We start from the raw sequence: 12,829 nt of genomic DNA on the forward strand, positions 1-12,829 counted from the left end.
TTGGGGAAAATGCTAGGGGATTCTTTTTTCTTTTTGTTGTACTTTTCACTCAAAGTTTTAAAATCCTCATTTGATGCATCTATATTGCAGCCGATAGATGTGCCAGTTTTCATGTAACCTTTACTGGCCCAACTTGGGAGTGGGGATATTGGTTACTGGAAAAAAAAAAAAAAAGAAGAAAGTTTATTCTAAATAAAAGGAAAAAGGCTTACACTACCTAAAGCTGTGCTCTCTGCCTCCTGGAAGAGGGCCGCCAAGCTGGGCGCTCCTCCACCAGCCACTGGGCTTCTAATCTACCCCCTGGGCATTACCTCTCCTCCTCTTCAGAATTGGGTGTTTGCCTGACCATCGAAGCAACAACTTTTTATTCTGTTTGTACTGAACCAAAACAGACAACTGGGTATAGACTGTTACTTTCTTTTTTATTTGAAATGAGGCGTTTGGGTGTTCTTTCCCTGTCATACGGCCTGTCTACCCACCGTCCCTCCAACAGTGGCTCCAGCAGACTGGCCGAGCGTCCTGCCGCCCCAGCAGCAGCAGCAGCAGCAGCAGCAACAGCAACAGCAGCGCAGCTCCGACCTGTGAAGGAATGGGGATGAGACCAGGAGCTAGTGTCCACCATGGCCACACCATGGGGAGCAGTGTGGGCCCTCACGGGGCCAGCTGTGCATGTGGCTCTTTTTAACACAGTAAACTAGATTAGACGTCAGTGTTTTGATTGCCCCTCTCCTCTGCTCTTTCTCTCTCCCTTCTCTTTCCCCTCTCTCAACCAGGAGACCATCACATGTCTCTCTCCTTCTTCCTTCCCCTCTGGGAAGTCAGGTTGTCTCACCTCCATTAACTTCTCACCCCACCCTACTCCTCCTCTCCTGCTGGCAGATGGATGTATTTCTTTTTAAAACAGCGAACATTGGAAATGAGACTGTGAGGTGTGTAGTTTTTTTCTTTTAAATTTTTGTTGTTGGGTTTTCGAGCAACCTCATGTCCCCTACCCAGGGAGCTTCTTCACTTACCTCTTAGCACTCAAAGGGCGGGAGGAGGAGCGCTGTGCTTCGCATGCTTTGTTTTATGATGAGGTCACACAGCAAGGCTTGAGTGGCACTGGGCAGGTAAGCTTCTGCACCTCTGTTGTGCTCAGCTCCATCTTCTTCCTCTCAGCTCTTTGTCTTCTCTCGTTCCCTCTGTCCCTCCTCCTGCTTCCTTCCTGCTGGCCTCCTGTTGCCTTTCTTTCCCTTTCTCAGATTATCCTTCCAGGTTTTCAAAATAAATTTATATTTTGTAAAATAAAAGGATTTTGTTGTACCAGGTTTTGCATCGTCACTGAATCTGACTGGCTTTTATTTTCCTCTCAAAAATCAGGTTTTTGTTCTCAATATCCTCTCCCCATCATGTCCAGTCACTGTTTTGGTTTTGGCACCATCGATATCAAATGTGCATAGGGTTCTTGCTAACCAACACCCAGTATATCTGATGTTCAGATGAGGTCCAATAAAAAACTTTTTTTTCCCAAAATAATAATAATAAAAAAGGCCCAGGAGGCAAGAAAGAAACAATAGATAAATTGGACTACATCAAAATTTAAAAATTTTGGCATCAAAGATCATGATCAACATAAAGAACAGGCAACTTATGGAATGAAATGACTAAAGATTAGCGAAATGCACATCAAAACTACAACGAGATAACACTTCACATTCATTCAGGTGCCTGTAATTAAAAAACAACAACACAACAAAACAGATTAACAAGCGTTGGCATGGATGTGCAGAAATTGGAACTTTTGTGCTTTGCTGGTGGAAATGTAACATGGTGCAGTCATTATGGAAAACAGCATGCAGTTACTAAAAACATTGAAAAGATAGTTAACCTCTGACCCAGCAACTCCACTTTTGGGTATCTACCCCAAAAGAAGTGAAAGGAGAGCCAAACAGATATTTGTACCTCCGTGTTCACACAGCATTATTCACAATGGTTAAAAGGTGGAAGCAGCCTAAGTGTCCGTTAACAAAAGAACGGGGGCGGGGGGGGGGGGGGCAGTGGTGTATACCTACAACGGATTTTTTTCCAATTACACTTAAAGTTCAATATTATTTTATATTAGTTTCAGGTGTACAGCATAGTGGTTAGACATTTATGTAACTTGCCAGGCGATTCCCCCGATCATTCTAATACCCACCTGGTCCCATACATAATTATTACAATATTATTGACTATATTCCCTAGGTTGTATGTTACATATCTGGGACTATTTTGTAATCACCAGTTTGTCCTTCATAATCCCTTCAGCTTTTTCACTCAGCCGCCATCCCCCCCTCCCCTCTGGCAACCATCAGTTTGTTCTCTGTTATCTGTGAGTCTGTTTCTGTTTTGTTTGTTCATTTACTTTGTTCTTTAGATTCCACATATAAGTGAAATCATATAGTATTTGTCTTCTCTGTCTGACTTATTTCACTTGGCATAATACCCTCTAGGTTCATCCATATTGTTGCAAAAGGTACTGTGTCATGCCAGCGGATTGTTATTTGCCCTTAAAATGGAATCTTGAAGACATTACGCTCAGTGAAATAGGGTAGTCACAAAAGGAGCAATAGTGTATATATGAGGTACTCAGAGTAGTCTAGTTCATAGAGACCAACAGTAAAATGGTGGGTGCTCGGGGTTGGGAGGAGGACGGAATGGGGAAAAAGTGTTTAATGGGTACCGAGTTTCAGTTTGGGAAGACGAAAAATTTCCAAAGGTGGATGGCGGTGATGGTTGTACAACAGTGGGAAGGCACTCAACACCACTGAATTGTATACCTAAAAATGGTCAAATTTGCCTTTTTTATATTCTGTTACCATTAAACACCAACACTGTCACAAAGGTTGATATCTGGGATATATGAAGTGCTTCCACCAAACTGCAAGAATGCCATCCTTACGCGATGGGAAAAAGTCATGACACCCATGTAGATATGTAATGGAAAAGCCGGTTGAAATGGCCGATGAGCATTTTGTCAAAAGTCCTATCTTATTAGTGATTGGAGGAACGCAAAAGAAGACACCCTCCCAAATGTAATTTTACACTCACTAAAATGGAAAGGTTCAGAAATCTGATTGTCCCATGTATTGGTGGGTATATGGCCCAATCAGAACTCAAACTGTGGGTGGGGTCATCAGCTGGAAATAATTTGGCTATACTTCTAGCCTATGAGCCAGCAATCTCACTCCTTGAAATTCTGCAAAACATATTGTACGTACGACAGACATTAGGATGCTCCTAGCATCACTGCTTGTAAGGGCTGTAAAGTGGAAAGTAGGGATCGAGATGTCCATGGAGAAGACAATTGATAAGTGAATTGAGGAGCAGTTCCACAAAGGTATAGGATACATCAGAGAAAAAGATAGGATGGCTACATGTAATAATATAGACACTTTTGGTGACACAATGTTGAGTGAAAAAGGAGGTGGCGGAAGAGCACATGTAATGTGATACAATTTATTGTACTAGACACATACAACAGTCAGCAACGATATTTAAGGACACATACACGTGCTTTTTTAAACCCCTGGCAAAAGGAAGGGGGTGGTTTACACAGAACACCCAGGAGAAGGGCTATTCCTCTGCAAGGAGAAGGGGCGGGTGCAAGGACCCCAGGAGGAGATTGATTAGGAATTGGTAAATTCTCCTTCCTCAGGAAGGTGGTGGCTTGAGCACTTGTTCCGCACTCCCGAATCCTTTTGTGATTTGCCAGGAAGACCTGTGAAAGGTCCTTGACCTGAGGCACTGGAACCCCTCCTCCCCGCACCCAAGGCCTGGGTCCCCAGCCTTGGCTCCGGCAGCTGGAGCGCAGTCCCTGCAGGGGGCGTGGCTAGGCGGAGGCCCCGCCTCCCGCATGCGCACTGTGCCAGCCAATCAGTGACGCTCCCGCGCAGGCTGCTCGCTATCCAGAAGTCCTCAGAGGAGCATCGCTGCGATAGCCGTGTGGAGGTCGAGGTGTGCCCTGAGGGAGGGACAGAGAGACAGAGGGACCCCAGGCACGGGTTAGGGTGTCACGGGGGGGCTCTTGGGGAGGTCGGGCGTGTGGGGAGGTGGGTCTGGCGACGCTGCGTGGCCATCAGATTCTCCTCAGATGTGAGGGAATCAGGGTATGGAGGGCAGGGGAAGGGGCAGGGAAGGGCGGAGCGCCGGGGCTGTGAGGCTAACCTCTGAGGTGATGTTCCCGCGGGTCCCCTGGTGCTCCCACAGGACAGAATGAGGTCCCCAAGGGCAGGGCCGGCAGGGCGAGGAGGGGGTCTGAAGGTCCCCAAGTCCTGGGAGGGTCCCAGCGTGTGCTCAGGGGCCGTCCCAACCTGTCTGTCCCTCAGGCCCAGCTGCCTGACAGGACAATTCAGCCCTCTCGGGTCGTCCTGGGGTTCAGATGGGGCGTTGGGAAGCCCGGAGACCTGACTGCCCCCGGACGGTCTCAGAAAGGCTTACTCCCCATCCATAAGGAGGCACACTTACTTTTGTCATGCCCACGGTCGGGCCACCCCATCAGCACTTGGCCCCTTGAGGACCGAGGGGCAGGGATGGCCTCTGTTCCAACGTAGTGGCAAGAGTCCGGCAGAGGGGGCTGACACTCAGATGCCCCGGGGCTCGTGCCAGCCCTCCATCGCAGCTCTGGGTGGGGAGGGTCACCTGTCCCCATGTGCTTTGTCCTCTCCTGGTCAGGCAAGAGGTACGCGGACACACGCACACTCTGGTCTGTGCAGAGGTCCCTTGCCCGGCGTCCTGCACTGACCATGTTCCTGCCCCTTTAACGTCCGTTGGCGCTCACAAGGTGCAGGAGAGCTGTCACTACATCCACTACATCGGGAGACATTGTGATGGCACCGCCTCGGAGGAAGGGCATGAACAGAGAGTTGATGGCCCTGTTGGAGGATCAGGCTGTGGAAGACCATGACTTTGGGAGACAAGAAACAAGTGGGCCAGAGGAGCTTCCCGAAGGTACTGTCTCCCTGCACAGTGCATGGGGCTGAGACTGCGTCCCTCAGGTCCCTGCTTCTGAGTCCTTGACGTTGTAAACAGTAAAACCCACGCGTGTGGGAAGCAGTTTTATGCCCTGGAGGTTGCCCACTTGAGCCTCATACCCCCAAGTAGGATGACTGAAGCTGACCCAGCAGCTCCTCTGGAGGCTCGCAGTCCTGTCCACAGCTTCTGATGTGTGTCACAGGGTTGGCTCTGACATTCACTCTGAAAGGCCTGCAACAACAGCATCTTCATAGCATGGTCCTGGTCTCTGACCTACTTCCATCTGACTTGCCCATACATGATTGCTTTCATAGGTCTGCCTTAAAAACTTTTGGCGGCAAAAAGCTTAAAACACTCCACAGTGAAGAGATTTCTCCGTGAACAATTACCCAAATAAATTGTTAAATTCATTTAATAACTTTTTCCATTTTTATTTTGATGCAGGAAACACTCCAGTAATTGATAACCATGGTGGAGAAAGTCCTATTCCAGGATTATATGAGAGAGAAATGGGGTAATGTGTTTACAGTCATTTTTGCTTGCCCTATCGAAAAATAAAGGTCTGCTCAGGTAACAAGTACTGTACGTAAAACACTTGGCATGGCATTTTCCCCTCCCAAACAAGCATGGCATTTTAGGTACCCTTCATTAAAACTTAATGCAATCTCTTTACAGGAACGAATTACGGAAAATGCTTGAAAAATTTAAAGGTATGGTTTAGGAGATAGTGTCATGAAAATAAATTGTTTCAAACCGTATGCCATTGACAATGGGAAATGTTAATCGGTGGTCTGCAAGACTGTCATTCAATGCCTTGTTCTTAGACACAGTAAGCATTTAGTGTGATTTGGCTTCATAGATTTCCTTAGTTTCCCTTTTTATTGTGGATGTGGAGAGAATGGTACTACCAATGGTGAGGTAAGAGTGATGCTTTTATTTTATACACGGGTGCATTTAATTGGTTGTGAGATATTAGAAGAATTTGCATGAAATAATCTCTATTCCACTTGGTGTGGCAGAGTAAGTGACAAATCTGTTTTTAATGTCACTTCTAAATTTTCTCATTGTAGCCATTGTCTGTGACTCTCCTAGTTTTTTTCTTTGGTGCAGAAGCTTAAATTGAAGCCTGCAGAACAAGTCTTTATTGTTATCTTTACATTGATCAACTCTGCAGTGCAAAAACTACAGACACATTTGCTGGCATGCTGGCGATGTATGATCAGAACCATAAACCTACAAGTTTTAAATTTTTCTGTCAGATATCAGTTACATCAACTGGGTTTCAGGGCAAGACTCTTAATAAAAGAGTCCAAGCCAGTTTGTGAGTCCTCTATATGGATCATTCGTGCAAGCAGGTAGTTTTTGAAAGCTTTGTTCTATGTGGTGGTGACAAGGTGCTGTCTCATAAATTGATTATTATACATGGTAATCTAGGTGTATAAAATATTTGTGTAATAGTGCTGCTCCTTTCTGATTACTGAAAACGATTATTGATGGTGGATCCATAACATAAAATCATGTGCTTATGAAAGCATGATTTCAAAGTTTAAAGTTTTTGCACAATGTTTTTGAACACTTTTTGGTAAAAGTTACATAAAATCTCCATGAAGGCGTTTAGAAAGTGTTCTTGAATAACTTATTGATTTCCTCAAACTGTGCATGGTCTTTCCCTTTAAGTCAAATATATTTAAAAGCCTCTCCAACTAATTTTTTAAGATAATTTTCTCAGTTTTAAAAATTATTTTGATCTCTTTTGGAGACTTTTTAAATGGAGTAATCTTGTGTGTTTTCTATTAACAAGATCTAACAGTATCCATCTAAATGAGTCCTTTGAATTGGAGGGTATGTTATAAATTTATCAAAAATTAACCTTTATAACTGTTTCCTCCTGAGGAAAGAATAGACTGTCTTTGAGACCCTTTCTATACATTTTGGAAAATAGAAGCTTTTGCTCCTTGGCTATTTTTGTACCCTAAAAAAAAAAAAAAAAAAAAAAAAAAGAGTGCAGTTATCAAATTTAGAATGGGGATACGAGTAACTGAAAGTTTGCACAGCATGAAAAAGGAACCAAATAATTTATTTTTTTTCAACTGGTGCCTATTTTTTTTTTTTTTTTTTTTAAATACTAACAGAACTGCTGAACGAATGCTGCTCATACTGTCTTGAACAAGCAGGAAAAAATAATTTCAACATTACATGTTAATAAATATATATGTCTAATGTAGGTGACATGAACAAGGCTCTTCTTGCCAAGAGAAAAAGATTTGTAATGGATACCAACGCTGCCCTGAAAACCATTAACCAGAAAATTGGGTATGCTGGGAAAAAACGGCAAGAGCAAAGGTAAGGTTGTTGGTTTTTCAGAGGCAGAACCTTTGTATCATTTATTCGTATTCGTGGGTACAAATTACTTAAGAATAACACTATCATTTTCTATTTATTGAAGTCTCTATTGAAACGTGTATTTGGCTCTATTTTTTTCTGAAAGCAAAACAATTCCATTATTCCTATGAATGCACACGCCTAAATTGAATGGAGATGTATTATTACCTAGAGGTGACTAAAGATGACCTTTTCCCCCTTTCAAATGACAATCGTGTTTTTTTGCTATTAAAGGAAAAATATGTGTATATATATATATATTCTGGGAATGTGCTAACTAAATAAAAGATAAATGTATCGTGCTATTTAGCTATATTCACTTAAGTAGAAAAAGTTAATCTTATATTGTAGATAACTTGTAAATTTACCTGAAGTGGGTTTATTCTTCATGTGTACAAAATCTGTGTTGTGCCAAAGAGAGTAAAAAGTGAAATGTTCCAGTTTGGAAATGTTACATGATAAATGGAACAATGATTCTATTTATCATAGCACAAGTTATATGTTATTTTGTAAGAAAAAATTGTCAAAACCTTTTGTAGATACAGTGCAGTTTTCTGAAAAATTTATAATACAAATAAATCTTCCTTAGTTTTCAAGAGCTAAGGCATGTGAGATAGCTTCCCTCTTAGCCAGTTAGGGACAAATAATCGTGGAATGACGGTAAATCACGCATTCCATTTTCCTGTTTCCCATCAGAAGATTTCAGCTCCTCTTATTCCCTTCTCCCTTTATGGTATAATTGTTGTCAAATCAATTTTGTTTTGAATGTGTTTACTTTTGTCTTAGCGATATGACCGTGCTCGTTATTATGTTCTACAGGCAGAAGTTTTATCGCGAATATTCTCAGCAGTTTCTGACTTTGTTTCAAGAGTGGGATAGAGATGTGCAGAAAACCAAGGAAGAAGAAGATAAACTGGCTGTTGGTATCAGGCTTAGCTTCATAATTGGTTTATTGTAAGCAAGTCTCAAGCAGGAATAGAGAGCCTGGCCATGTCTTGGACCCGTAAACCTGAGCCAGGGTCCCGTTCCCATTGCTAGCTATGGGGTTGGGCCCTGATCACAGAAAATCAGAGAAGTACAGGCATCCACCAAACTCAGAAAAGTCCTTGGTCTTTATTTCCTGTCTTTCTTGAGATTCTTGCAGTTGCAAGTAACAGAAATTTGCCAAAGTGCAAAAGAGAGATGTCTCGGTTTATCTAAAGAAGTCAAGGTGGGGCGGGGTGTGTGTGTGTGTGTGTGTGTGTGTGTGTGTGTGTGTGTGTGTGTGTGTGTGTGTGTGTGTGTGTGGTGCGGTTAGCTGCAGGTATAGCTGCATGTGGCTGGGAACAGGTTGCTCCAGCAGTGTCATCTGGGCTCTGTCTCCATCTCCTTTTAGACACTCTCCATGGGGTCAGAATTTAGGCTTCCAATCCTAGATTCCCCACCAGGTTAGTAGCCCCAGTGGACTGAGGCCATCTTTCTCAGTAAAGACAATCTTTGGCAGTCATCTTTGGCAGAAAAACCCTCTCGAGGAGTATCACTCATTCAGCTTGGATCCTTTGCTCATTCCTGAACCAGTCACTGTGGTCAAGGCATGGTTCACTCTTTCTTAGTGGACTGACCTGATCGCATTGAGAAGGGAGGATAGTGGAGGAGGTGTTGCTTTCTCAGGGCAGAGGACAATGAGTGGAAATGTTTCCTGAGAGGGGGCCAGTGAATGGACTTGGGAAATATCATGGCCAAGCATCATTATGGCCCCGAATAGGTTAGTGTCATAGTGATTATGAATCCGTCGTGAGACTAGTATGCAACGCTGTGGCAGAGCAGCTGGAGGGTTGGATTTTTCAGGGTGGGGTTTATACACACACATGGACAGAGTGAGAAAGGGGGCAAGGTATATATGCAAGGGCGTGGGTATTATGATCGGCCATGGAATTTAGCCGAGAGGGAGGAAAGTGAAGACATGGGATGGGATAGGGGACAGTGGAACATGTTCTATTCAGTGTGTGATAAGTCTTGATAGAGTACTTAACCGTTGTGTGAAAGGGAGTGAGCTACAGACATAGGGAGGTAGAGGATGGATGTTGGGGAACATGGAGAAACAGCATGTAGTATAGAGTGGTCAAGACCCTATGCTGTGGAACCATAATGTTTGAGATCCAGTTCTGATTAGCTAAGTAGTAGCTGTGGAGCCATGGACAGATTATGTATCTCTGTGCCTCAGTGTCCTCATCTATGAAGGGGACATAATAAGAGTACCTTCATCATAGGTTTGTTTTGAGAATAAATGATGTTCTATATAAAATAAGTTCATTTAAACATTTCCCGGACCAAACCTGACACATAGTTCCTATATAAGGCTCCTCTCCTTCATATTATATAGATGTTACAATTGTTGGAGATGACAGAATGTAGGGTACAAACCTGTCAGTAAATGGCTAAACTAGGGGAGAAGACAAAATTGTTTCTGGAGATTAGGTCAAAGAACACAAAGGCGTGCATTACTGGAAAATTCATCTGTGTGGATGTTGAACGACCAGTAACTATTACATGTTTTGAATATTGTCAGGAAAGAATTTTTCCTACTTAATTACATATGTTTTGAATATGGGTAAGATAAGAATGGGAATTTTCTTCTCAAAGACTCATGTATACTATTATTGTGTTTTTTGTATCTTAATGGTGAGTACAAATGTCTGAACTGTGTTATACAAGGGAACACAGAAACTGTTAAAAATACTGACTTAAAAATAATCCTTTTAACTTAATGCAGAATCACGTTTTGCTAAATATTAAATTAACCATGTTTTATCTCAGCTTTTTTCTTTTATACTTGTAGATTTTGTTTCACGAGCAACGAAAGCTTTTTCAACAAGCTAGAACTGTTCAGAGCCAGAGACTGAAAAAAATTAAAACTTTATATGACCAGTTCTTAAAGGTCTGTTGTATTTGGTAACACAATACGTTCTTATAAAACATGATGTCTATTTTGAAGTAGAAATTAAATTGTTTCATAATTATGGGAACAATATTTTGGTTATCCATTTTAAATTCCTAGCTATTTTCCACTGGGACTTATTGTTCTTGCTTTAACACAAGTGCTAAATTTATTTTTATTTTTAGGATTTATTAAGAGTGTTGTGATATTAAAACAAGAAGTGACAAAATGGGACTATCACCTAGAAATAAGCACATTGTGATTAAAATTGATGCTTTAATAATAATTTTATATTCAACAATCAGTTTCAAGACATGAGCAATGACTATGTTATGGATCATAAAAAGTCTATGACGAGGTTCCAGTGTCTTTTACTTCTGTTGTTTCACGGGTTTATGCAAAATAGGAAGTAGCAATTGTAATTATTGAATATCTCTTTTATTTTCAAATACATTATGTGAGTGTCTTGTGGCTCATTTGCTGTTAGAACTACTACAGTGACTAAAAATGGCTTTCCATATGAACTTAGAGTCATAGGAGAAGGCCCGGATGCATGACAGTATGGAAAAGCCACAGGAGGGCAAAAAGTTTATGCATTGAGGATCATATACTGTCCCATTCTCACATTAGCAGATTTTCCTCGTGACATTATCCTCAGCTCCATACAGATACATACTTATTTAGGAGGTGATAGAATCCTGGATATACCCCTTCTTTTTTGGATGGGATGTTCTTTTTATTAATCTTGTTCAAATGCGTGTTACTACTATGTCACTCTCCTAAACTAATTGAGATGGGTTAAGTAAAGTAGTAAAAGAGTTTTAAAATAAATATTCTTTAAAAACTTTAGAATCATACATATGAAATAGCTGTTTTACGAGTGTTTCCAAGTAGACAACACTTTTTCTCTAATGCTGCCTGGGAACCAGTTATTAATTGGTGTGAAGATTTGATAAAGTGCTAAGGAAGGTTTCTTCTAAAGTTTATTACTAAATGTCAGCACTTGGGGTAGGAACTTTAGTATCATCTTGGGCTCCTCCAGAGTCCCTTACCCTTCCCATCCGGTTATTACTAGGCCCTGCAATTTTTACCTCTGCTATTGTACTATAATTTCTTTCTTCAAATTCCCACTGTGGCTGCCCTAGTGCAGGACCTCATCGTTCCTAGCTTGTACTACTGAATGCTTACCTGATTTCTCTCTTCTCCAATCCATCCTTCACAGTTCTGCAATATCATCTTCCAAAACGTATACCTTCCCTCCTGAAAGCCTGCCATTAGCTTCCCATTTTACATTCTCAAGTATTCAACGTCTGCCCCATAACAAGACTCCCTCTGTAGTTTCATGCTTACATTCTTTCTTTCCTCCCACCCTCCAGATTAGTCACTTTCTCCGAACAAATTCACCATTACTTCCTTTGCTTATGCTCCTCCCCTGGAATACTTTTAATTCCATCTTTCCTTTGCCTATTGAAATCTTATTCTTTTGCCAACTAAATAATAATCAACCTTATTTCTCACTACATAGTCATGGCAAGATGTGTTTCTTTGATTGTTACGTAAAAACAATTTTAATTTTTGGTGTTATTTTTATTTACATGTTTTTTATGCTCACCGGAATAGGGAAGAGATCGTGTATTCATTTCTAATTTCCTCCACAGCACTTATCAGAGTACTTTTGATATAGAATGCACTAGATGACTGCTTGTTGAACGAAGAGGAAAAATTTAGAACCTAAGTTTGATTTTCATAACTTTCAGAGGTCCTATTTATTACAGATCATTTTATTCCCTCCAGTGGAATCATGTTACATTGAGTTTCAGTCACTTAAGAATATTGTTAGTTGGTGTCTAGAAAGCTTATTAGAGAGTTTTTAAACTATGGTATTTCATGATATGGGATTATCAGTTTAAACTATGGTATTTCATGATATGGGATTATCAGTTTTTTTCTTTTCTTTCCTTTCTTTTTTTTTTTTTTTTTTTGCTCCATCTTGACTTTAACTGTTCATTAACCCATTGTTTCCAGTAAAGTGTATTACTGTTGCACTTCTACAATAATAATAATATTTGACTCAACTATGACATGTATAAATTTTCTTAAGTGGATATTTTGACCTGCGTACATTCGTTATAATATTTTTATTTGGAATAAATAATGAGCACCCTGTGAATATTAACAGTTGCTACTTTTGAAATTTGATTGTACATGTTTGGAACGTGAGATGAAAAGTGGTGGTTTATAACTGAGCTATGCTTTTTGTTTTAGAATATGGTGTGCTTAGAGGAGGATCATGAACATCTTGTTACCAATGAAGCAAAAGAATTTAGACAAGAAATGGCCAAATTGCAAAACAAGATCATGGAGGATGCTGTAAGTAGTGTACACTTAATATTAAGAAATAAGGAGGGCTGTCAGCATTAGGGTATTTTGCTTGTCAAAATGTATATAACAATTGCCCAAATAATATTTCCTTTCCTGAAACAGCAACTGCAAGAGCTGGCAAATATTCGAAAGTCTCTTCACTGCCTGCTATTTTGA

At 41.0% G+C, this 12,829-nt stretch overlaps 1 protein-coding gene across 1 annotated transcript; it reads left to right on the forward strand.

Moving 5' to 3' along the window:
* Positions 1-7,222: 7,222 nt before the first annotated feature.
* LOC148090529 (synaptonemal complex protein 3-like) lies at positions 7,223-12,829 on the forward strand. The gene is made up of 5 exons (XM_087813477.1): positions 7,223-7,335; positions 8,194-8,293; positions 10,193-10,291; positions 12,557-12,661; positions 12,776-12,829. Exons 1-5 carry the CDS (start codon positions 7,223-7,225, stop codon positions 12,827-12,829), a joined length of 471 nt encoding a protein of 156 aa, XP_087669603.1.

Source organism: Miniopterus natalensis, chromosome X (assembly GCF_054644295.1).
Source record: "Miniopterus natalensis isolate mMinNat1 chromosome X, mMinNat1.hap1, whole genome shotgun sequence".
NCBI lineage: Eukaryota > Metazoa > Chordata > Mammalia > Chiroptera > Miniopteridae > Miniopterus > Miniopterus natalensis.